Source organism: Oncorhynchus mykiss, chromosome 12 (genome assembly GCF_013265735.2).
Source record: "Oncorhynchus mykiss isolate Arlee chromosome 12, USDA_OmykA_1.1, whole genome shotgun sequence".
Lineage (NCBI taxonomy): Eukaryota > Metazoa > Chordata > Actinopteri > Salmoniformes > Salmonidae > Oncorhynchus > Oncorhynchus mykiss.
The window spans coordinates 32,546,319-32,573,570 of record NC_048576.1 but is presented as its reverse complement, the minus strand read 5'-3'; the positions used below and the strand labels follow the sequence as shown (position 1 = coordinate 32,573,570).

At 40.8% G+C, this 27,252-nt stretch overlaps 2 protein-coding genes across 3 annotated transcripts in view; both read right to left on the bottom strand.

The window, feature by feature from the left end:
• cxadr (CXADR Ig-like cell adhesion molecule) overlaps nt 1-18,515 on the bottom strand; it is a 59,935-nt gene extending 41,420 nt beyond the window's left edge. Inside the window, exon 1 of the mRNA XM_036937414.1 lies at nt 18,333-18,515. Within this exon, the coding sequence (XP_036793309.1) occupies nt 18,333-18,384 (52 nt within the window). The 5' untranslated portion in view covers nt 18,385-18,515. The remainder of the gene's footprint in view (nt 1-18,332) is intronic.
• Nucleotides 18,516-18,914: 399 nt separating this feature from the next.
• Nucleotides 18,915-26,653, bottom strand: btg3 (B-cell translocation gene 3). Of its 2 annotated transcripts, none has more exons than XM_021622431.2 (5): nt 26,102-26,250; nt 25,757-25,966; nt 25,430-25,567; nt 19,743-19,926; nt 18,915-19,611 (listed from the first exon to the last, which is right to left on the bottom strand). In XM_021622431.2, exons 2-5 carry the CDS (start codon nt 25,930-25,932, stop codon nt 19,396-19,398), a joined length of 714 nt encoding a protein of 237 aa, XP_021478106.1. In that variant the 5' UTR covers nt 25,933-25,966; nt 26,102-26,250; the 3' UTR covers nt 18,915-19,395.
• Nucleotides 26,654-27,252: the final 599 nt, after the last annotated feature.

Here is a 27,252-nt window from a genome sequence, read left to right as displayed (position 1 = left end):
TCTAACTTCCTTCATACTGGACACAGGCATAAAAATGGTATCCACAAGTTCATCTGACTCTGGGGAAGTGGATAAAGGGTCTCATTGCCAAAACCCCGAAGTATCCCTTTAAGCCCAATTATGAGGAAGTCAACACACACAAACAAAGGGAGGGGTAAAGACAGTGGTGGTTGGTTGCCAAACACAAAGGATGGGAGGCCTAGGCTATGTGAAGAGTGCAGTACAGAGGTATGCAAAGACTTGATGTACTAAGCACAACTGGTTCCATCCAAATACTACTAGGGAACTAGGATACTCCCAAAGGGAAGAGGAATCTTCAACTAGAGACAACTACGGCAGGATCTCTTCTATCTTTTTTAAAGAACACATACTTTTTTTTACATCAAATTTTATTTGCACATGCTTAGTAAAACTAAAAGTGAAATGCTTACTTACAGGTCATTTTTCAACAATGCAGAGTTGAAGATAAAAAAAAATGATCTATAAAAGTTTGGACACACCTACTCATTCCAGGGTTTTTCTGTATATTTACTACGTTCTACATTGTAGAATAGTGAAGATATCACAACTATTAAATAACACATATGGAATCATGTAGTAACCAAAAAAAAGTGTTAAACACATTCTTTAAAGTAGCCACCCTTTGCCTTGATGACAGCATTGCATACTCTTGGCATTCGCTCAACCAGCTTCATGAGGTAGTCACCTGGAATGCATTTCAATTAACATGTGTGCGTTGTTAAAAGTTAATTTGTGGCATTTCTTTCCTTCTTAATGTGTTTGATCAATCAGATGTGTTGAGACAAGGTAGAGGTGGTATACCGAAGAAAGCCCTATTTAGAAAAAAACAAGTCCATATTATGGCAAGAAAAGCTCAAATAAGCAAAGAGAAATGAGAGTCCATTACATTAAGACATGAAGGTCGGTCAATCCGGAAAATTTAAAGAACCGCCACAGGAAAGGAAGACCCCTCTGCTGCACAGGATAATTTCACTCGAGTTAACTTAATCTCAGATTGCAGCCCAAATAAATGCTTCACAGAGTTCAAGTAAAAGACACATCTCAACATCAACTGTTCAGAGGAGACTGCATGAATTACAGCTAAGAAACCACTACTAAAGAATGCCAAAAAGAAGAAGAGACATGCTTGTGGCCCATGTTCATTAGTGATGCCAACACCGAGGAACTTGGAGCTCTCAACACGCTTCACTACTGCCCCATCAATGTCTTTGGGGGCGTGCTCACCCCTCCATTTTCTGTAGTCCACGATAATCTCCTTTGTCTTGCTGATGTTGAGGGAGTGGTTGTTGTCCTGGCACCACACCGCCAGGTCTCTGACCTTCTCCCTATAGGCTGCCTCATCGTCATCTGTGATCAGTCCTACCACCGTCGTGTTATCAGCAAACTTGATGATGGTGTTGCGAGTCATGCGCAGCCACGCAGTCGTGGGTGAACAGGGAGTACAGGAGGGACTAAGCACACACCCCTGAGGGGCCCCAGTGTTGGTCAGCATGGTGGATGTGTTGTTGCTTACCCTCACCGCCTGGGTGCTACGTGTCAGGACATAGGCCGTGTGGAGTGCAACAGAGCCATCTGTGGATCTGCTTGTAGCAGTTTACAAATTGGAGAGGGTCCAGGGTGTCTAACTAAATTGATTTAATTTAATATAAATATTTAGGGCAACAGAAATCTTATGTGTTTCATGTTGTTAAAACACATTATTATGCATATTATTTCATGCAGATTAAGCTATTAACATCTATTCTATGCATATTTTACACAGTAACCTATTTTTACACCGCAGAGGAGCATCCATTACTGTCAGCCGGTTTGGCTAGGAGCAGTCAATGGATGAGTCCGTCTTCCTCATGCTTCCCCCTCCCAGATTCTGGTCTAAATATAGGTCCACACCCCAGGTTGTTGCATGATGGTCCTCTGGACATAATCAGACAAAATACACACAACATCATGAATGTGTGTGTCCATGTGACGTAGGCTAGGTAGGTAGTCTACGACTAGTATTGGCAACATATAGCTTAGGGCAATTCCACGGTAAACACATTTACTGAAACAACTGCGCAAAAGTTTGGAATTAAGGTAAAATCTCCATCAGTTTTTTAGGCGACCACGTTTTCCAAAAACTCTTAAATATCTGCTCCGAATTAAGAATCAAAATATGTCTGCAGAAAGAATGGGGTGGGGTGTCAGCTATGACGACACATTGACCTACAGTAGGTGAAGTGGATTTACATCTGGCAATGGAATTACGATTTGACTTGACATCATGGGCCCCTGACTTGTACTATACAGAAATGCATAAATATGGATATGAACAACCTTCTCTTCATGGTGAATATGTATACACAAAGGCAGAAATATGCAATATCCTTCTTTTGCGTATTTGGGCATTATCCTACACATTATTATTGTAATGTGCAATGACCCCAAACAAGATCACATTTGGTTGGTCCGGATCAGACAAAATCATAGTCATCTGTTTCCCAAGTTTGGACATCACAGCACATATGTTCAGTACACTACACTACACTGTCCACTACACTGTCCAATGTGTTCTACTGTACTCTCCAAACTTGTGAAATATATATGATTGGTTCAGAGCTCATCCGACAAGGGCGGACTGACCAAATTTCTACGTCCATGGATGTCCGGTGCTCAGGGGGTGAGGATGCTTGTTAGAGAGAGAGCAAGAGAGCGAGTGTGTGTGAGAGAGAGAGGAAGGAGTTTTCCCGACTGAAAAACAGTCCCGCTTTGAACACCAGATGACAATTCAACTGCAGTAATTCTGTTACAGATACTTCTAATTCCATTACCGAGTTTGTAAAATAATTATGAGTTTAAATAAAACGAACTAATTGGTAGGTGTACCTACTTTTAAGATGACGGTTATTGGTAACAGAATTACAAGGCACAAGGCAATGTTTCTTAAACTTACAGAAGGCAAATAATTTATCCAAAACCAAATATGGATCTTTACTTACATTATTATGCTTTGATCTATTTCTAATACCTTTTAAATAGTTTTTCTGGTAGATGTTGTCTAAGACCCCGTTTCCATCTGTTTGACCAAAAATCAAAGCCTTATTCATAATTTTTTGGATGGAAAATGGTAGAAAAATTAAAATATGCCTTAATTTCTCAAAAATATAAACTCTGCTATCATTTGACATGCTCTAATTTACTTCACTTGTTGGTTCTCATGGGTCTTTTTAGATGGAAATGGACCCTACACAATTCAATTAAAAAAATGTATTTCCAATGATGGGGCTTTGGCAAATGGTGTATTGATAAAGTACCTAGTAAGCACAAAAGATCAATATCACCTCAAAATGGATGTGCAGCATCCCTCCCTCTCAAAGCCCACTCATCCAGTCTCTTCCAGACTCTCTCTAACCAGGGTGAATGCATGCTCTGGGACCTGGACTAAAAAAAAATACAACAGGACATCAAGATAAGCTCTGTCAAAAGATAACAGGCCCGCTTTAAGCTGTCCTGATAATCATTATGACTACAGCAGTATCCCTTTCCTCTCTCTTCACAGTTAGGGAAACTCAAGCTCCCGTTACGCTATTGAGTACCGTAGTATCCCCACTCTGTGGACTCCAAGGCATCAGCCAGCCAGGTGGACTAAACTAAACACACCCCAGTGTTCAGGCCCATTACGTAGAGCCACAGAGTCTGTCAGCTGCCATTATAGCTGAGCCCACTGGGTATATTCATCCCTCCTCCAGCTCTCATTGTCAGCCTGAACATGACGAGAAGGCCTGAATGTACCAACCCCCACCCCCTTGCCTGGCTTATTCAGTGAGTGAGTGACAAGAAGCAAGAAAAACAATCTTTAATTAAGCTTTAATTAAGCAATCTTGCACAAAGCGATATTGCAAAAATATTTTTCCCACTGTCCGCTCCCCCCTCCCTCTGTGATTCTGTCATGACATCTAGTCTTTGATGTATTTATTCTTGATGTTGCGTTGTATTGCAGCGTGTGTGAGATGAGGCTTGTCAGACTGATATAAAGAGGAGACGGGAGAATCTGGACGGCAGAGATAAACGCACTAAGACCCTTAAAGCCGCAGAGCTCAGAGCTTGAAGGGAGCACAAAGGTCCAGGATATGACCGGTGAATCGGTTATAGGTTGTGGTTTTGATCCCAGTCTTGACAAACGTTATAGGACGGGCTGACCCTATCTCAGTGGTTCGCTGTGGAAACCCTGTAAAAGGCTGGCAATTACCCTTTAGCCGCAGGGGGCAACATGTTCCATGACAAATACACAGAAAGTAATATACATTGACATTCAGTAGCCATTTCAAATGGACTCCAGAGCATGAAATTTGCTTAGAATTGCCTCTGAAATTAGGAGCTGTAGAAATGCCATTTTATTATCTAGCAAAGCAGAACTGACACTAGTCTACTGGATAAAGGAAGGAGGAAAAGGTGATGTACCCAAGCCTACAAATCAAATACATTTGGAAGTGAAACACTTTCTGGGCACGAGTCTCTGTAGAATATACACTACCATTTAAAAGTTTGTGGTCACTTAGAAATGTCCTTGTTTATGAAAGAAAAGCACATTTTTTGTCCATTAAAGTCAAATTTATTATGTGAGAAATGTCAGTGGAAACGCCTTTATGCGCAAATATTTGTATTCAGTGTATTCAAAAGTATTCAGACGCCTTTTCCACATTGTTAAGTTACAGCCTTATTCTAAAATGTATTCATTGTTTTTCCCCCTCATTGATCTGCACACCATACCCCACAATGACAAAGCAAAACAGGTTTAGAATTGATAAAAAATGTAAACTGAAATACCACATTTACATACAAATTCAGACCCTTTACTCAGTTTTTTGTTGAAGCACCTTTGGCAGCGATTACAGCCTTGAGTCTTCTCTGGCATGACGCTACAAGCTTGGCACACCTGTATTTTGGGAGTTTCTCCCATTCTTCTTTGCAGAACCTCTCAAGCTCTGTCAGGTTGGATCGGGAGCGTCGCTGCACAGCTATTTTCAGGTCTCTCCAAAGATGTTTGATCGGGTTCAAGTCCGGGCTCTGGCTGGGCCACTCAAGGACATACAGAGACTTGTCCTGAAGCCATTCCTGCATTGTCTTGGCTGTGTGCTTAGGGTCATTGTCCTGTTAGAAGGTGAACTATCGCTCGGGTCTGAGATCCTGAGTGCGCTGGAGCAGGTTCTCATCAAGGATGTCTCTGTACTTTGCGCTGTTCATCTTTCCCTCAATCCTGACTAGTCTCCCAGTCTCTGCTAGTGAAAAACATCCCCACATCATAATGCTGCCACCACCATGCTTCACCGTAGGGATGGTGCCAGATTTCCTTCAGACGTGACACTTGGCATTCAGGCCAAAGAGTTCAATCTTGGTTTCATCAGACCAGAGAATCTTGTTTCTTATGGTCAGAGTCATTTAGGTGCCTTTTGGCAAACTTCAAGCGGGCTGTCATGTGCCTTTTACTGAGGAGTGGCTTCCATCTGGCCACTCTACCATAAAGGCCTGACTGGTGGAGTGCTACAGAAATGGTTGTCCTTCTGGAAGGTTCTCCCATCACCACAGAGGAACTCAGGAGCTCTGTCAGAGTGACAATCGGGTTCTTGGTCACCTCCCTGACCAAGGCCTTTCTCCCCCGATTGCTCAGTTTGAATAGTCTTGGTAGTTCCAAACTTCTTCCATTTAAGAATGATGGAGGCCAATGTTTTCTTGGGGACCTTTAATGCTGCAGAGATTTAGTACCCCTCCCCAGACCTGTGCCTCGACAATTCCTTCGACCTCATGGCTTGGTTTTTGGTCTGACATGCACTGTCAATTGTGAGATCTTGTGCCATTCCAAATCATGTCCAATCAATTGAATGTGCCAATCAAGTTGTAGAAACATCAAGGCCGATCAATGGAAACAGGATGGACCTGAGCTCAAGTCTCATAGCAATGGGTCTGAATACTTATGTAAATAAGGTATCTGGGTTTTTTTCTCACTTTGTCATTATGGGGTATTGCGTGTAGATTAATGAAGATTTGTTTTTATTTAATACATTTTAGAATAAGGCTGTAACCTAACAAGATGTGGGAAAAGTCTGGTAACTTTCCGAATGCACTGTATAATTACCATCCTATTGAAGTAAACTTGGTGTATGGTCCTCCAACTACAACACGGGAAACCATGCAGTTTATTAGGCTACAGATGAAATAAGTTATGAACTTCACAGGGTGGTGAAAGTGCATAGTGATTTTGATGCTCCTTTACAATGAATATCGAGAGTCTTATTCTAGTGACATGATGAGCGATGCTTGGCTGCCGTTTGACCATAATAATGTCATCAAGTAGGCTATACTCACACTGTATCTGCAAGCGGTTGCTAGAGCGCACGTGCCAAGACCAGAGTAGGTATATTTGCCATTTAACGCAACAATTTGTGACAAAGCCATTGGTAGAGTTAAAAATGCGATGGAAACATCCTGACATTTTTATTCGGCATATGAAAACTTAAGAGAAAACGTACATTGTGTGCACTACGTCATCACACACTGATTTTTATCAGCAACAAGACTGAAAAACAAATTGATCTTTCACAGCCTCACAGTGAAGCATTACTCACTAAAAATACACCCGCCATGACCTGAATTACTACTAGCCAAATGTTGTCAAACACCCCAGGGAACACCCACCGAGATAGCCGTTGTTGTCCAACACAATTTAACAATGTTAGCCTCCCACTCATCAATCAAGGCAAAAAACCTCCATTGTATGAAATACCTATGCTTGGACAGCAACAACAGAAACAAAATTCACAAGGTCAGTGCAGCTAACCTACCAACCTTGAAGTTTTATGCCTCAATCTGAAACTATATTAATTGATAGAAAAAAATCTAGCAGCCAGGTATGAGTGCTTTGCTTTAACATTGGGTGCACACAGCTCAACACTCCCAGACAATCTGGTAACTCTCCAGGTCTAATGACATCTAAAAGAGCTGAGCCGTGAGTGGTCCAGACAGACAACACTACACTGATTATAGAGCACCCTGGGTCAGTCTGGTAAGTTAGTCATCAGGTAGGAAAGGAGCATAAACATACTATACAACTGTATGAGGAGCGCATGTAGCAGTGCCTTCAGAAAGTATTCATACCCCTTGACATATTCCACATTTTGTTGTGTGATAGCCTGAACTCAAAATTGATTAAATTGATTCTTTCCTCACCCATCTACACACAATAACCCATAAAGACTATGTGAAAACATGTTTAGAAAATTTTGCAAATGTATTCAAAATGAAATACAGAAATCTCATTCACATAAGTATTCACACCCCCAAGTCAATACATGTTAGAATCACCGTTAGCAGCGATTACAGCTGTGAGTCTTTTGGGGTAAGTCTGTAAAGGCTTTGCACAAATTTTTCAAGCTCAGTCAAGTTGGTTGTAGATCATTGCTTGACAGCCATTTTCAAGTCTTGCCATAGATTTTCAAGCCAATTTAAGTCAAAACTGTAACTAGGCCACTCAGGGACATTCAATGTCGTCTTGTTTAGCAACTGCAGTGTATATCTGGCCTTGTGTTTTAGGTTATTGTACAGCTGAAAGGTGAATTTGTTATTTTGAAACCACACAGCCTCTGGAATCCGAAGGTTAGCAATGCTATAAAGTACATGTAAAATCCCATAGAGAATGCTAACGAGCGCATTGCAGAGATTACACAGTTCTGACCTAAAGTACTTGCAAGACCGACATCCCAGCTCAAAGTTATACAAGTAATTAAAAAATGCTACTCACAGTTTGCTGTACACACAAAACAAATATTAGACAGCAAGGCTCGACCCAGGGGGGGATTCTCTGCTGTTACCAAAATAAACTTGATTTTGTATTTGTTAATTAACTTTTTGTAAGAAGCTAACCACTTAGCTAGATCGCTAAATAGCTACTAAATTAGCAAACCAAATGCACAACTGCAGAGCATTTAGCACATTTTAGACCGTTACTTATTACTTATAAAATATCTAGCTGGCAAACATTTAGTTGTGAATTCCGTAATTCAATAAGATCACCTGGAGAGTGCTGCACAACAGTGAGCGACTCACAAGTCTCCGGTCTCTCGATGTTGTCTGCTTGTAAACAAACACCACATGACTGGGGACTATGGGTAAGCTTCATAATGAAACATTGTGTGATGGGAAATGAAGAACGCAAATATTCTTTAGGTCTATCTTGTGTTTTGATCCATCAGCTTCAAAACAGCTGTAAAAACAATATTTTGCATTACTGAAAATATATTTCACAGCAATGTAGATGGTACAATGATTACTTACACTATTCAGTGTTTGTTTCCTTACATAAACTGAAATGGAAAAAGCGTCAAATTTCTGCAAAATATCAATAGGCGAATATCGCAGCCAATCACTTCACTGGCAGATAAGTAATACTGTGAAACACTGTTACTATCAGCATATACTATGGATATTTTCTGAAATTACAGTGCAAAAAGTGTGTAGCACCTTTAAAAACTCTAACAGTTTTAAAATCACTAATTGGCCTTGGTGAAATCCCAAGGGGTTTCCATCCTCTCTGGCAACTGAGTTAGGAAGGACGCCAGTATCTTTGTAGTGACTCTGTGTATTGATACATCATCCAAAGTGTAATTGATAACTTCACCATGCTCAAAGGGATATTCAATATCAGCTTCTTTTTTTTACCCATCGATGCGAGTCATTGGAAAACCTCCCTGGTCTTTGTGGTTGAATCTGTGTATTAATTTCACTGCTCGACTAAGGGACCTTACAGATACAGTAATTGTGTGTTGGGTACAGACAGGAGTTAGTCATTCAAGAACGATTTTAACACTATTATTGTACACCGAGTGAGTCCAGAGAACTTATGTGGACTTGTTTTGTGCATTTTTACTCCTGAACTTATTTCCGCTTGCCATAACAAAGGGATTGAATACTTGACTCAATGTAATTCATTTTTTATAAATTATCAAAAATGTCTAAAAACATAATTCCACTTTGACATTATGTGGTATTGTGTGACAATCTCAATTGAATCAATTTTACATTCAGGCTGTAACAACAAAATGTGGAAAAAGTAAAGGGATGTGAATACTTTCTGAAAGCACTGAAGCTACCGAATGTAGCAAACATGAATAGTTTTATGAATGTTTTGTAAACTATGTAACATTACCCTGGACAATCTAAAGAAATGGAACGTACGTGTAACACGTGTGATGTTTGTGTAACACATGTAATCAGCTATTGTGTTGTTGACCTTGGCTATTTTTCCCCACTTATAAATACATGGGCAAAACGTTCTAAAATAATGGGTCTCTACCCATTTCAGAAGTGATACACTGAGTTTACTTACAGAAATATTTGTCAAATACTCCTTGTTCATTGTTTGGCATTTGACCGTAATAAACAGTGTTCCATGTTGCGATAGCAACTCCCTGAATTCCAAGAACAATAAAATGTTATCATTTTTGTTTTGATGCGAGTGAACATTTGGTCCCCAGCTAACTGGAATATACCAAATTCTGTTCTGACCTCAACTCCAGTAAATAATTCCATAGGCTAAGTCACACATTATGTTTTCCACCCAGTCACCTCTTTGTGCCTTCATATTACATTGTGGCTAAATTGGTAAGAGTGTGGCACTACCAACGCCAAGCTCTTATTTCCATAGTGATCAAATACTCACTGTACAGTTAGTCGTGTTCGACAAGTGTCTGCAATAAAATATATTACTATTATGTTACAAAACCAGAGAACATGCAAGTGATTAAGGTCATAGAGTACTAATATATTCGAATGAAACTTGTTTAAAATGCACTGAAAACCCATTAAGAGGTGAAATTAAACATTTATACCAGGGCTTTGTACTCCACACTCACTCTGCCACTCTAAAGCTAACCTCCCTTGAATTCAAGAAATCAGAAATTGAAATGTAATGCTCTTTGATGACAGTACATGAAAGCTCTGCCTGATTTATTTATACTCCCAAGTCAGAACAGATTAGAGCTCTTAACAAAAGGTTATACTGTAAAATGTCATGATACAGTTACCCAGCTTTGTGGAATCACAGCTAAAGAGTGAACGCAATCACACTCGTGGAGAGTAATCAGAATAAAAAGGACAAAAAAGGAAATGTGAGCATATTAAAAGTCATCTGGGGGAAACAAATCACTTTGGCATGAAAACAGGGGTCATTTACAGATACATACACGTAATAATAATCATTTGCATCGATTTAACACTAAACAAGGAATGACTTGAAAACCAATGCCAGAGGGTAGGAGTAGAGGGGGAGCTTTGAGTCTAGGAAGAAGCTTTTAACCTAGTCTGTGCATATTTGCCTTTCTCCCCCGTGTGCTGCCAGTCAACAATGCATAATGTTTCTCAATGAGATACAGGCGCTAAAAATGGCTCCTCCAACAGCTGCTTCAACTCCCCCTTCCACTCTTTAATCCAGCCCCACCTGCCTGCGCTGCTTATTTTCTGAGCCATATTTTAAGATTAGACTTGCAATTAGCTGTTCTTAGTGGGAGAGGGGCTTACCGCTGGAAGAGATAGTATTATGATATTATATATAATAGCCTACGCTGTGTAAAAGACAATGTGTGGACATGTTAACAATATTACACACACCTTAAAAGGCTGCTCAATGACTGCATGGCTAGGATTCCTGCTTTGAATATGCCAGGGAATAGATAGAGGTAGTCTTCTGTGGAAACCGTTTTATTATATTTTTATTTTTCCGGGTTAGTCTTTTTTTGTGCAGGAGAGACCTGGTCAGGATCTAGCTGGCAGGTAGGGAGGGAGCAGCTGACTGCTCACAAACACCTGCAGATGCAGAACCCTGGGGCAAGGCCTGTCGCATTGTGTACCATCACACTGTGGTGGTCCAACATGCACAGCGAAGGAAGAGACCTGTATTAACCTAGAATACTAGAATCATGTACATGAATGTCCTTAATAAGCCGAACAACCTGAGTTAAACCAAGCGGATCGGGAGGGGCTGTCCTTAGCCTTTGGGCTGAAGTTATGTTTAGAAATCAACCCTGTTCAAAGCAGTGAGTCCTGTTCCTTTTACTCATCTGAAGACACTTCATTTGGACTGATGAACATCATCTTCAGAAAAGCAACATTCCCTGAGAGGATTAAACAAACACAAAGAGCCTTAATATGACAGCCAGCTGGGGACATTACTGATCTGTTTGCTTCTGAAAGCACTCCTCAAAAATAATGTACAGGTAAATGCCGAAATAAAGGAAACAGTAACATAAAGTATCTTAATAGGGTGTTGGGCCACCACAAGCCAGAACAGCTTCAATGCAACTTGTCTATGGCTTAGTGTATGGAACTCTATTGGAGGGATGAGACACCGTTCTTCCACACAAAAAAAAATCCATCATTTGGTGTTTTGTTGGTGGAAACGCAGTCTCAGGAGCCGCTCCAGAATCTCTCATAAGTCTTCAATTGGGCTAAGATCTAGTGACTGAGATGGCCATGGTATATGGCTTACATCGTTTTCATGCTTTCCAAACCATTCAATGACCATTCATGCCCTGTGGATGGGGGCATTGTCATCTCTTGCCAAAATATTGGCCTACACACCATTTTTATACATGACCCTAAGCATGATGGGATGTTAATTACTTACTAACTCAGGAACTAGACCTGTGTGGAAGCACCTGCATTCAATACATGTTGTATCCCTCATTTACTCAAGTGTTTCCATTATGTTGGCAGTTACCTGTACATTGTGTGTTGACTTGAGGTTTGCCATCTTCTCAGACTAAACACAAACAATCTAGAAAGGCTTATGTTTGTCTCACTCCACACTCCACAAGCTATTAACAGCATCTTTTAAGTTTCAGATCCATTGTGTAGGCCTACCTTTAAGTGATAATGCCTGAGAAGCCAGTGTTTGGAGGATATAGTAGCACAGGTGTTGTTAGGCCAGAGAAAGTCGATATATCCTCCAAACACCGGCTTCTCGGGCATTATCACTTTTAAACAACGGGTTACCAACATATGACTGACATATTTTCATTTTCAAAATGTTATTTTGATTTATTCATCCTATTTCATCCTTCCACAATAAATAGTCCCGACAAAAATCTAGGGTTGCTACACAAGCCGGCTGGTCGTTCGTTCTATTGGTTCGCAACTGCCTCTGCAACGCAATGCTGCAAGGCAAACGCAGCGTTTTATTGGAAATCAATGTAATTCTGGTGTACCAAAATGCAATGACGTTGTCGGTGTGATCGAAGTGTTAGTCACATCAAACAGTGCAGACAGAATAACAACAGTAGCTGCATTTGTTTAAGCTGTTTTCTGGAGGCATTCATTTGGATACATCCATAACAATGAGCTAAAGAGGCACGATTTCACCTGGCATAGAAAATGTGTTCTCTTGTTAGGACACAATAACTTCAACAACTGTAGCTGGAAAGACTGCAAACTAGCTGCACTTTGTTTCGTTTTACCTTTTTTTCAATTGACATTTCTTTGTATATATCCATAAATATTATGCCAGCTGAATCATGATTTCGACTGGCTGAGAAGCGCTGCCTGCCTCTCGTCCCGACCCCTACACGTTCATTACTATGGGACAGTTGGAGATCGAATTGAAACAATGTTGCAAATTTCCTAGCGACACAAAGGTTTATACAAATCTCTGCTGTTGAAAAATGAGATGTTAGTCGAAAAGAAATGTGAGATAATGTCTAGATGTTTTTTTATAGTGGAGATTAAGTTTATAACTTCCCTGCCTGGGCTGATGAGACAGCGGATTGCGCAGTCAGATGGAACAGAGTAAATAGGCATTTTAACTTCATAGATTTAGCCGGTGGTAATTTGTGGAATAGACACCCGCTGGAATGCACTTTTAACCAATCAGCATTAGACCCACTCGTTGTATAATCTACCAGAAATTCTATCGAGGAATAAAAGGAAAAGAGGCAGATTTATTTAAGGTTTTTAGAGACCTGCACACTTGACCTCAGGATTCTGCCATTGACAGTAAATCCATGCGCCATCTTTAAATAAAGGAGAAGTGGATAACAAAAGATGGCCCAAATATGGCAAAGAAGTTCTGCAAGATAAAGCTCCATGGGTCCTTTAGCTGATTCATTCAACTACAGTAGGGCAGTTTGTGTGATAAATATCAAAAGAGATTTATTTGAAAAATCCCATTTCCGTCACAGTTAGCCATTTATCCGTCAGGGTGACCATTATTCCTCATTAGGGGATGAGGGCGTTGAGGGGCTGTGCATATGTGAATATCGAGTGGCCCAGTCATGTGGCGGGGTGTTTATCGTCTTAACAGACCGACGGCCTAATGATGACTGATGGGAGTGGAGAGAGCCAGCAGCACCGTGGCCTTGTTTTTATTTATGGGAGGGGGAGAGAGCAGAAAAATTCTTGCCTCCTGGTCCGTTCATAAGTGCACGTCCACCAACTTGGCACATCTGGATTGTGATCATTAGGGAAGCAATAAACAAAAATAAAAGGAGTGTTTATTTTAGTCCAGGTAGTCCCTCCCTGTTTCAGTACGTTTTATCAACTTAAATTGTATTTGTCACATGCGCTGAATACAACAGGACCTTACCACAACATTTTTGGGGCCTTCCTCTGACACCGCCTAGTATAATAGGTCCTGAATGGCAGGAAGCTTGGTTCCAGTGATGTACTGGGCCGTACACACTACCCTCTGCAGCGCCTTGCGGTCGGATGCCGAGCATTTTCCATACCGGGCAGTGATGCATCCGGTCAGGATTCTCCCGATGGTGCAGCTGTAGAACTTTTTGAGGATCTGGGGACCCATGCCAACTATTTTCCGTCTCTTGAGGGGGAAAAGGCGTTGTCGTGCCCTCTTCATGGCTTTCGTGGTGTGTTTGGACCATGATAGTTTGTTGGCGATGTGAACAGCAAGAAACTCTCGACCCGCTCCACTACAGCCCTGTCGATGTGAATGGGGACGTGTTCAGCCCTACTTTTCCTGTAGTCCACGATCGTTTCCTTTGTCTTGCTCACGTTGAGGTTGTTGTCCTGGCACGACCCCATTCCAATCTCACCTTCTCTCTTACCAATCACATCTTAGTGACACATCACTTTATGCCCTCATTAAAACATTGATGGTCAAGATGACCAACTCTTCAATAATTGGCCAGAAGTTCAAACAAGTTTGGTATGACTACTAACACCATCTGTTAATACAAAAATGACCAGGAGGGTTCAAGTGAAGGGCTACCAACATCTCTCCGTGTAGTGCTTTGGATGCCGGCCCAGTGGCAGGCAGAATTGTTGCTCCCAGTGAATAACTCTGAAAACATTGGCCTCACCACCAGCCTTTAAAAACAGGGCTTGAAAACATGAGCTACTATTAAATCATTATCATTGTCCGTAATGGAATGCAATCGGCATGCCTTAAAATGGTCCACTTGCTTTCTAAATCGAAAATGTATTTTATTTTAAAGGAACCGGGTTTGCTCGGGTTAAGGGATCAGCATCGTTTCGCACTCCCAAGCAGACGAGGGAACAAGAGTCGTCACTCGACAAGGAGCCTGCGCGACTCGGCATGTTAAAATATTTAGGGTCCGCCTGGGTCTCTGAATATTCATGTGCTTTCATTCTCATCATTCGATTGTGGAGAACACAGCAGCGGTGTCCCTGGAGTGCAATCTGACTCTACGTGTTCTTGCTTTATTTTCTAATAAAGAAAGGAGCTTCGGGCAGAGTGAATGGGACCGGGCGGGCAGATTTTGGTTTGGAGGGGAAGCTGGCTGCTACCAGAGCGTATTTGAAGTGAGAGGAGGGATGGGTCTGTTTCAGCCAGGACACAAGAACTGAATGTGAAATCATGACCTCAAGCCAAAGCTGCTCGTCTACATTGTGTCCATGCATAGCGCAGGTTGAACAGTACAGAAATGCCTTCTCTTATCGCTCTTGCCATGTCACTTTCTAGATTTTTCCAAGGGCCAGACTTTCCAAACCATCAAATATAAAATGATATGTTCTTGAACAATATGTTCTGAACAAATATATCTCAATTTCTTTCAGACAGCAGAACTGAAAACTAGGCTGGCTGGATGCCTGAAACCCCATAATACTTTTTGAGATAAACAAGCATATCATAATGTAGTGAGTCGAAATCGGAAAGGGTGAGTTTAAGTTAGGTCAAAAGAACCTCACCCTGGCCATGATCAGCGAACAATAGACTAAGTGAACATTAAAAAATGCATTTGTGTCAAAGAATTTTGTTTTGATGAGTGACTCAAAAGGAATCCCTTCAGACCCACCAATATAAACAGACACCCCCAGGATCTACTGAACAGGTAATCAAATGGCTACCCAGACTATTAGTACTGACAGGTTTATTTCATTTTTTGCATTGACTCTTGCACACTCACTGGGTTCTACCCACACACATTACACTGACACTTCAACACACACACGCAATCACAAGAATACAAACCCCACACAAACACACTCTTCACCTATGTTGCTGCTACTTTGTTAATCATCTATCCTGATTGCCTTGTCACTTTTACCTCTACCTTGTACTCCTGCACATTGACTCGGTGTCGGTAATCCTTGTATATAGCCTCATTATTGTTATTTTATTGTGTTACTATTTTATTTAGCAAATTTGTCTTACTTTTTAACTCATTACTAACTGCATTGTTGGGAAAGGGCCCGTAAGTAGGCATTTCACTGTAAAGTTGACACCTATAGTACTCGGCCCACAAATTATAATTGATTTGCATGTTTAGAAAAGGTATCCTAGCAATGAGCTCCCAGCGGGGAGTGGAGTGCAGCAAGCTTATCAGGTAACAACAACATCCTTGGTCTTCTGCACTCTGAGTCTCTCTGAATTTACCTTATCCTAGGTCCCAAGCTTCACTCAACAATGACCAGTCCACAGCCAGGGATGAAGGGGAGCAGAGTAGGCCAGGGGTGAAGGGGGGGAGACCAGAGCTGGCCAGAGCCGGCTCTACAGGAGGCCTCCTCAGGTTTCAGAGAAAATAACAATCCAGGCCCCACAACTTAAACAAACATCAAAGTGCTGACTGGCTGGAGGATGTCTACTGGCATCTGCTTAATTCAGCCAGGACTAGACAGGGCTGTCAGGGACTATGGAGAAGATATAGAGAATGTGTCTCTGATATGACAAACACAGAAGTGCCTTGGACACTGTCTTGACACAAGCCTCAAAAAGAGAATCACCTTTGACATTGAGCTCCCTGTAAAAACGTATTTGTTTCAGTAGGCAAAGCTAGTCTATATGAAGGGTTTTAAGAAACCGTTAGATCACATCTCCGGAAACTAACTATACCCTGCTAGACATCCTTTGCTTTATATAGTATGATATTTGCTTGTAAATGTTTTTGTTGAAGCATTTAGGTCGACCTAATAAAATAATGAAAGCTTCATGAAGTTTAACATATAAGCTAGAAATGTCCTAGTTGCATTGAATCACCATTTGGAAGAGGATGAGCACCCCAAATGATGAGCACATGAAGACATTATTATGGTAATGAGCCTCTACTCATGTACAAAAATGTATTGCATTACAGAACAATGCACTGGTGGGCAAGTATAACGACACCCCTAACCAGACCTTTAAACATTACCCACACTGTGCCAGGGCTTTAACACAGCAGAAAGAGTTGTGCCTGCCTGTGTAAACGAAGCACTTCATTATTGCAGGGGTTTATCAGTAACCAGTGGTGCGGGATATCATTGCCCTATAACCATGGCTCCATCCACAGTGGCAGCTCCACTTTAAAAGTGCAGGGAACCTTTGAGCTACAGAACACAGGCTGATACTAATAGTAACACAATCCATCTACAGTACCATAGTTTCACTTTGTGGTGAGAGAGGGAGGGGCTGGTTTCAGTCGAAATTCCAGGACAGCAACAAGCTACAAGTGACACACAAATAATAATAGGAGTGCTGAATTCCCCTGTAGCAGTGAGCTCCCCACTCTCAATAATACACACTGTCTAAAGTGCATCCCAGTTGACAAACGTTTTAGCTGTATTGTTTAGTTTTATAGGTAATCAATGTTAACAACCCATCTGAATCGCCTGACCTGCTGATAAGAGGGTGATTTCCATCCCAACTAGATGATGTGAGAGCCAAAACCCATTTCAACAGTTTTATGATACCAATGCATCTAACACGCCTCAATCAGAGCCACCTACATGAGTCGATGGCCTCAATCTTTTTTCATCACTGATTCATATAAGCAGGACATTGTGTGTTGTAGTGGCATATTACTTTGGGAAGGAATAGTGACAGAAGTGTGGGATATTATTAGCAGTCAGGAGAAAATGGACCTCAACAAATAACTGGTGAAGGATTGTGAATTAAAACGAATTAGGCCCTCTGTTTTCCATCCATGAGACTAAAGAAAACTAATACCAAATGGGCTACACTTACTGTTGGCCTAATCGTAGAAAGTTCCCACTCACATACAGTAAGAATATACTTCAGGGACATAAATCTGGTCGATACTCAGCGACCAACATGTGATTAAAATGCATTTCTGTCTGGGTTTAGAAAGCACCTAAAAGTCATTTAAAGACCTTCAGACTCCTGCCTAGCGCGGGAGGGAGGGGGGGAAATACAGTTTAAATTGTCTTGGCAGATGGCAGACAGAAAACGCAGCACTTTGAAGCCCTTTACAGGTTTTAAGGCGGATCAGGCTATTGTGTGTGTTAACTACCAGTTGCAAAACAAAAACAACTAGGTAGCGTTAAAAAATGCTTTGCAGCTTGTAGGGAAAACAAATCTCACCACGATGCAACCAATATCAATTTAGCAAATATGTTTACTGTAAAAAATAAATACTGTTCTAGCATATTATCCATAATATGTGAGTTCAATAAACCATGTGTTGAAGCATATACATGTTATTCAAGTCAAACGCATTTCCAGTCATTTCAATAATAAATATCTACGTTACTTTATGCACAGTGCGTCTACATTTGGGATTCCAGAATTCAAGGATATAATTTGTGTTATCACATTTTGACAAGTGTTATTTAGTTAGCTGACGTTATTCAAAATTTTATCAAACTTCCTATGCTAAACTAGCTAGACATTTTCGATATAAGTAAAAACAGGCGTAAGCAAATTAGTATAAAGTAATTATTTGACATATTAAATAGAACAGACAACCAGATCGTTATTTTATTCGCAAATATGTAACTTTTTAGCATGGTGCTCCTAGCCAGCACTCCATTTTCGCTCGCGCTTATGAAAATGTAAGATTTTTTTTTAAGTAGCCGGTGGACGCCAAACTTACCTGCGATAAGACTAATCAATACACAGCAGAGGTGGGGTATCGTGAAATCCATTCCTTTCGGTCTATTCCAATAATTTTCTTTCAAAACACAGGTGAAAAATAAACTTATGCGGTGCTTCCGACTGTCAGAGCACTCTCCCGAAGCATCAAAACTATCCGATCCCTCTACGCCTCAGCAGGTGCATTATAGGAGAGCTGGAGTCCAGACACGTGATTTCCGGAGGGTACCAAAGTCGTGTTTTCGAAGGCACTTTCACGCCCCCTGCCGTATTACATGCGTTCACAACACTGGACAGCTTTCTAATCAATGGTTATAGAAATAGTACATTTACTGAACTTTGAAACACAGAACAAGACAAGTTAAAGTTATAAAATATAGTTGTGAAAAGCTTTACAATGTAGGTCTATAATGACAGTGCACACATTTGATCAGAACGTCTGAATTCAACAGGTGTAATACAAATATGTACATTATTTGTCTGCCATAGACAATCATTGTATTTGCATATAATATGGTATTTACTGTAAGCCTATGGGATGAAGGCAACAAGCATTCAAATATATATAAAAACAGCAACAGAGTATGATTTGAAAATTTGTTTAATGTCTCATAATTTAAGAGGTTGGCACAATTCATGAGTGAACTGAATAAATAAGTTCAGAACATAACTGATGGACAGTACAGTAGGTAACATACAATTATCCATCAAATATAAATACAGTACATATATCTTCATAGCTATAAAATACATGAAAATACAAATTCCAATATTCCTTCTCCATTACAACTGTAGATTCCTTTACTCACACGATTACAAATGATCTAAAGTGCAAAGAGTTAATGTTCTTATCACAAAAAGAATTAAACAAATTCAAGAGTTTCCAGAGTGACTATTAAACTACTAAAATAGTTTTTAAAAATGTGGTCAGTCATGTTAGTGAATTTTAGTTTGCCCTCTCATTCTCCTCTAACAAGAACTATATTGCTTGCTCTAGTGGACACCCTTTCACAGCTCAGGGAACCTGGAACAGGCTAACACTAACAGCAACACTTGCGTGGTCCCTAACAGTGAGCCAGGCCTGGAGTGCCACCCCAGTATCCGTGCCACCTTCTGTGGCCAGGTGGGGCCCAGTCGTTGTGTCTGAAGGGCTGGGTGGGTCTACCTTGAGTTCTGAAGTCATAGTGAGGAGGACGTGGAGGTCCATTATATCCTTTACCCGGCCACATCTTCTGCTTGGGCACTGGAGGACGCCACAAAGGAGTAGCTGGGTAGATCACCTTTGAACAATAAAACATTGGTCAATTTCAATTATATTTCCCCCATTGTCAGAGCCAACCAAGGAGGTTTTCAGACAAGACTGTATGGAACACGAAATTGTTGCAACCTCTATATTCGTTACTGGTTGTACCTGGTATTTATGGCGATTTTGAGGGAAGGTAGGGGGAGGACGGGTTTCCCTGAGGCCACTATCCTCGTCTGAGGAGGAACAGGAGTGGTAGTCAGATGTCACCCTCTCGACAGCGCTGGTCACATCCTCTTTGTCATCACCAGAGAAACTGGCAACAGTGAAAGCAAGGTTTCTCTCTCCATATCTGCACGAGGAAAAGAAGCCAACAAGACAATTCTTTGTCACTGAATGTATATCAACAATTTAGTGCCTCGACTGGTGACCCAGAGGGATTGAACATGAATGGTGTAGTTAAAGTGGTAAACAATGGAACAAAGGCTTCAAAAATGACTCGGGATTGTACAGACAGTGGCAAGTCAAATTCAAGGGCTTAAGTACTTTTTGAAGCACTAATATTTATTTAAGGACCATAAATTTGTAGTAGTTCCTATTACGCAGTTGTTTCTAGGTCGTGGAAAAAGTGGTGGAAAAGTACTCAATTGTCATACTGGAGTAAAAGTTAAGATACCTTAATATAAAATGACTCGTAAAAGTGATATTACTTGTGTAAAAGCCTTAAGTATACTTAAAACCAAATACTTAAGTATCAAAAGTAAATAGATTTGATAAAATGTACTTAAGCATCAAAAGTAAAAAGTATAATCCATTTCAAATTCCTTATATTAAAACAAACCAGAGGGCACAAATATATCTTTTTTAATTTGATGAATAGCCAGGGGCACACGCCAACACTCAGACATAAATTTACAAACAAAGCATGTGTTTAGTGAGTCCGCCAGACCAGAGGCAGTAGGGATGACCAGGGATGTTCTCCTGATAAGTACGTGAATTGGACCATTTCTGTCAAAACGGGTGTCAAAAATGTATGGAGTAAAAAGTACATTATTTTATTTAGGAATGTAGTAAAGTAAAAGTTGGCAGAAATAAACAGTAAAGTACAGATACTCCCCAAAACTACATTAAAGTATTTTTACTTAAGAAATTTACACCACTGATGCCATGTAACATTGTTTAATTGATATCACAATATGTGAATCATTTTATTTATAAACTGTAGCAGCAATAATTTGAAGCCACAAATTATTGAAGAGGTGAGAGGTGTCGGGTTTGTGCCAGACAGTGTTTTCCTTGATTGCCAAAAAGATCAAATTTTAGTCACGTCTGACCAGAGTACCGGGACTCTCCCACATGGCTTCTGGCGAACACCAAGCATGTTTACTTATTTTTTCCCCTGACCACTCTTCTGTAAAGCCCAGCTCTATGGAGTGTACGGTTTAAAGTGGTCCTATGGATAGATACTCCAATCTCAGCTGTGGAGCTTTGCAGCTCCTTCAAGCTTATCTTTGGTCTCATTGTTGGCTCTCTGATTAATGCCCTCCTTGCCTGGTCTGTGAGTTTTGGTGGGCGGCCCCCTCTTGGCTTGTTTGTTGTGGTCCCATATTTCATTTTTATAAAAACTGAGCTCCGTGGGATGTTCAAAGTTTCATTTTTTTTTTATCTAACTCAACCCTGATCTGTACTTCTCCACAACTTTGTCCCTGACCTGTTTGGAGAGCTCCCTGGTCTTCATGGTGCCCCTTGCTTGTTGGTGTTTCTGACTCTGGTACGTTTCAGAACATACATGCACGCACACACACACACACACACACACACACACACATACATACATACAGAGATCATGTGACACTTAAAGGGGGGGGGGGGGGGGGGGGGCTAACATTTTTTTTTCTCTCTCACAAGATTAGGATTATTTTGTATGTCCATGACATGAAATCCAAATAAATATCCATTTAAATTACAGGTTGTAATGCAAGAAAATAGGAAAAACACCAAGGGGGATGAATACTGTAACTGTATTCCAGTATTTGAATTCCAGAGTGCCAAATTCAAGTACTTTAAGCACCTTGTGCGAACCCTGTAGGATAAGTGTCTGCTATCACTTCCTTTACAGCATGTCGGTGTTCTGCAGGATTTTCTGCTTTCGACTGCTTGTACAAATGTTATTAGGTTTGGCAAAACCTCTGGTTGAAACCTCTGTTTTCTACCCAACGATGTCCACACAACTTTAGGGAAAAATGAGAAGCCTGTGATTTGTCACAAAATAATCCCGTCTTGCAGGGACATCATTCATCAGTCAAATGCATTTCAAAACGCTTTGTGGACACCGCAAGGAACATGGCCCAATATGTCCTTGCAGATGTGAATTCTCTGTAAAAACCTAACATTTGGTCCATCCATCGAAATGTATAGGGGGTGAGACATGTTAAGTTTATCTGTCTGCTCTGGAGAGACAGTCCTTAGTTGTGCCATGTCCCTTGAAGGATGAGTCCAGGTAGTGTGGTAACCTTGTTGGTCGTGCAGGGTCTAAATACCTTACGTGGACATCTTTCAGCTAAACTGGTTTTTTTCTTCTTCAACAATTCGTCAAAAAGCAGCACATAACCATCGTTTTTCAGCAACTTGTCCAGGAGGTGGTGCCGAAAGTAAGGCGCAAGACCATGATTGATCACGTAGGCAGTTCTCCTCCGTACAGGCATATGAATTGGCATTAGCACTGTCAGGAAACATCCAGGGGAAAATTGTGGCATTGTCCTCTGCACTTTTGCAGGAGTAGTGGGCGACACTTCATTGACCATAGGATCTCTGCGCATCATGAATCATTGTTTCGGACCCGTGAAGAGAGCTTTGAACTCAGGTGGAGGATTCCGAAAGCAATACAATTCTACTCATGTTAGGTTGTATTTGTAATGGAATACCCCTTTACTTGACATTCATACTGAGTGCACAGTTGGAGTCATTAAAACACATTTTTCAACCACTCCACATATTTCTTGTTAACAAACTATAGCTTTGGCAAGTCGGTTAGAACATCTACTTTTTGCATGACAAGTCATTTTTCTAATAATGGTTTACAGATTATTTCACTGTATCACAATTCCAGCAGGTCAGAAGTCTACATACACTAAGTTGACAGTGCCTTTAAACAGCTTGGAAAATTCCAGAAAATGATGTCATGGCTTTAGAAGCTTCTGATAGGCTAATTGACATAATTTGAGGTGTGCCTGTGGATGTATTTCAAGGTCTACCTACAAACTCAGTTCCTCTTTGCTTGACATCATGGGAAAATCAAAAGGAATCAGCCAAGACCTCAGAATGAAAAAACATGTTTTAAACGGTAGACCTCCACAAGTCTGGTTCATCCTTGGGAGCAATTTACAAACGCCTGAAGGTACCACGTTCATCTGTACAAACAATAGTATACAAGCATAAACACCATGGGAGGACGCAGTCGTCATAGGGCTCAGGAAGGAGATGCGCTCTGTCTCCTGGAAACGAACCCACTTTGATGCGAAAAATGCAAATCAATCCCAGAACAGCAGCAAAAGACCTTGTGAAGATGCTGGAGGAAACAGGTACAAAAGTATCTCTATCCACAGTAAAACAAGTCCTATATTGACATAACCTGAAAGGCTGCATAACCTGAAGGAAGCCACTGCTCCAAAACCGCCATAAAAAAGCCAGACCAGTTTGCAACTGCACATGGGGACAAAGATTGTACTTTTTGGAGAAATGTCCTCTGGTCTGATTAAACAAAAATAGAACTGTTTGGCGATAATGATCAGCGTTATGTTTGGAGGAAAATTGGGGAGGCTTGCAGGCCGAAGAACACCATCCCAACCATGAAGCACGGGGATGGCAGCATCATGTTGTGGGGGTGCTTTGCTGCAGGAGGGACTGTTGCACTTCACAAAAATAGATGGCATCGTGAGGTAGGAAAATTATGTGGATATATTGAAGCAACATCTCAACACAGTCAGGAAGTTAAAGCTTGGTCGCAAAGGGGTCTTCCAAATGGACAATGATCCCAAGCATACTTCCAAAGTTGTGGCAAAATGGCTTAAGGACAACAAAGTCAAGGTATTGGAGTGGCCGTCACAAAGCCCCGACCTCAATCCTATAGAACATGTATGGTAGAACTGAAAAGGTGTGTGCGAGCAAGGAGGCCTACAAACCTTACTCAGTTACACCAGCTCTGTCAGGAGGAATGGGCCAAAATTCACCCAACTTATTGTGGGAAGCTTGTGGAAGGCTACCCGAAACATTTGACCCAAGTTAAACAATTTAAAGGCAATGCTACTAAATACTAATTGAGTGTGTACATTTCTGACCCACTGGGAATGTGATGAAAGAAATAAAAAGCTGAAATAAATCACTATTATTATTCTGACATTTCACATTTTTAAAATAAAACAGGGAATTTTTACTAGGATTAAATGTCAGGAACTGTGAAAAACTGAGTTTAAATGTATTTGGCTAAGGTGTATGTAAACTTGGTAGTGCAACTCAATATTAGGAAGATCCCCTTAATGTTTTGTACGCTCAGTGTATATCCAACTACCTCTTACATTTAATCTTCAACCCTTAAACACAGCCTATGCTACATACATTTTAAATGTCCCCTTCAAACCAATGCCTGTAGCTATATTACCTTAGAACAGACATTAAACAAACAAATAGAACAATGGTAATTAAAACCACTTATCTTTAAACAATGTATTAAATGTCTAACGTTATAGCTTGCCATTAGGTGCAGCTGTGGAAACTACTTTCAGAAACAATGCTGCTGAATCATGGTGCTAGTTCATTAGTCAGCAGATCTTGGCTGGCTTTGATGGAAAAAATGTACTGTTCTGTATCCAGAAATTCACAGTGGTAGAGTTTGCAAGCTAACTAGCTAGCCAAATGTTTGCAAACAGACTACTCAATGCTAGTTAGCTCACTATTTTAGCCAAGTTGGCTAACATCAGTGTGCACAAAAATCATTCAACACTCAATATCCCAGATCAACAGCCTTGAACGAGGCATAGATAAAGTGCTATAGTTACCTAGAAATGTAGTAATACTACAGCTTCAGTTCACATAGTTTTATTAGCTAACTAGCTAGCTGGTAAACTCTAGCCTGCTAACGTTAGCTAGTAGGCTAGCTAGCTCTTTCCATTATTCAAATGTAGCTAACAGAAGTCATTCACATTTGAAACGTTTCTTTGCCGGTTAGTCTGGTTGTGCTGTTGCTGCTAAAGCTCTGGAGGTTGTTGCAAAGAAAAAGTCTCAATGTAGAACTGATGCCAGCCCGGGCTGCAGCTTTAGGTCTTTCCCCCTTCATGTAGCTCTTCGGGGCAGATTCACCCATGCTCACAATGTCAACATCTTTGATGCATTTTTTTACACCTTGCATGATGTGGGTTGGTTGGGTCCGGCAAAACCCATTCATAAAACATCAATATCCTGCCAAGCAGGATTTAACCTACATTTGTCCGGCATTTTAGCTGTCGATGTGACGTTTTGGCGGCGCCTCATCAGTCAGTTCTGTACCTGCCTGGTTGAGTGGCAGTGTGAGTGGTATGAGCACTCACCTGGCAACCTGAGCACAAATCACGTGAGCTAAAAAAAAAAATATTTAACTTCTGGAAATTAATTCTTAAGACCAATACATGTAATATTATTTATATTAACATATTTTAAGATTTCCTGCTCATTTTTATTCAAGTACCAACTTGAGAAAATGTCTGATTTTCAAGGTATTCCAGTCCTTGAATTTCAGAGTACTTCGAGCACCTTGTGCGAACCCTGAGACTGCCAATCTCCCAAAGTGTACACTCCCTCCAGCCAATGCTTTTAAGACTGACCTGCAGCACACCTCCCCTGGATCCACCCACAGGGTGAGTTCTCTGGGCAGGCCAAGGTCCTTGTACTGAACCCCACTCTCCTGGCAGGCCCGCAGCAGCTCTGGATCCTCCCTCTGCAACCTGTTCACCCGAATACACCTGCAAAGTAGTAGAGTATGCAATAGACCTTCAATAACTCCAATCATTCATATCGCTGCATATCCAAAATATACCCTAATTCTTCATAGGGCATGATGCCCTAGACTAGAGGTTGATAAAGCTACTGATATGGTAATCAAGATAGGGGGAGCAAGGCCACAGACCGGCATCTGATTCATAGTCAGTTACCTGAAGGCCTGTCCTTTGCTGGGGTTGTCAGGATACCAATGCCCCCTGAACTTCTCCTGCAGGGCAACAGTCAACCGCTCCACAAACAAGTCCACTTTCTGGGTATCCAACCTTTCCACCTTCTTGATCAGTCTTTTCAGGAAAAACACCACTGCTGCAATCTCTTTCTTCATCATGTTTCACTGATGTGCTGTAACGATGGTCGAACTTCTGGAAATATGAGGAATAGTAGCACAAATTGACTAGAAACAGTAAACTCACAAACAAGTTAAAAGCCTAGAAACAGCAGTTTCATCCATCAATTAATCTCCAAAATACATGAACTATGTAGCAAGCAAAGCCTACCTAGCAACGCAAAACAATCCGACAAGAATTCGTTGAATAGTAAATATTCAGCTAATTTAGTGGGTTAACCATTGCTGAATCCAAACGACATTCCAGTCTGGCGGGACATTTTCCAGAAAGGCGCGCTGTGATGCATTATTTCCGTTTAGCCATGTGACTGCCAATCAATCATTCATAGCTGGCTAACTCAGTGTTCGCCAACAACAAAACCCAGACAAAAACGTAAAAACTATATACATAACCGATGTTTATATTAATTGCAGATGTTTGTGACAAAACTTTTCAAGTGAAGTATCCTTAACGTCATCCCAGCTAGCTACTGTAGCTCAAGAGAAACAGTTTTTAAAAAAACATGCTATTAATAATACATTCTTCGGGCAACTAGCTAAGTAAACTTTGTAAACTACACATCAAAACATGTTATTTGATTATCCAAAATAACAATTAAAAGGCCATCATATTACCGTAATTGCTGTTCATCACCATATGGAAAACTGTTGCCAGTTTAGCTCATGAAAGTCTGAACCTCCGCATGAGAGCATAACCTGCCCCAGGAAGCGGTGCGCGCGTTTTCTGGACTAGCCCTTACGTCACGGTCGTCACTAGTTATTACAGTCACAGAGTCATAATTGTGGCTAAACCCCGCCTATTTCTACAATGTCTCTTTTTATTATGATTTACAAACCAGACTGCAACCAAACTGATAACATTATGCCTAACCTTGACCTTAAATTAAGACAAAAAAGCACGTTTTTGTTTTAATGAATTGTTACGATATAGCCTATTTTGTGGTAACTAGTGACGGTTTGACGTCATCCCCATTGAGCAACGGGACTAAAATGGCTGACTTGAAATCATCCTTCAGCTACAAAATAAAGTTAAAGAATGTAAATGGGGATGTAATAATGTTGTTTGAAACTATGAAAAAGCGTACTATATTTTAACTGCTCCAAAATTACACTGCGCTTCCTTATTAGTACACGTCCTATACGAAGCAAAATACAACTGCAAAGGTGAAATACATTTTTTTTTAAATATCCACAGGGGGGTGGTCAACCTTCATCTAAATCGGCCTGTATGTATCAAATCAGAGTGGGTAGAACCCTTGTAGAAGACTGTACTTAGTTTGGATTATGAGTTATCAAAAAAGG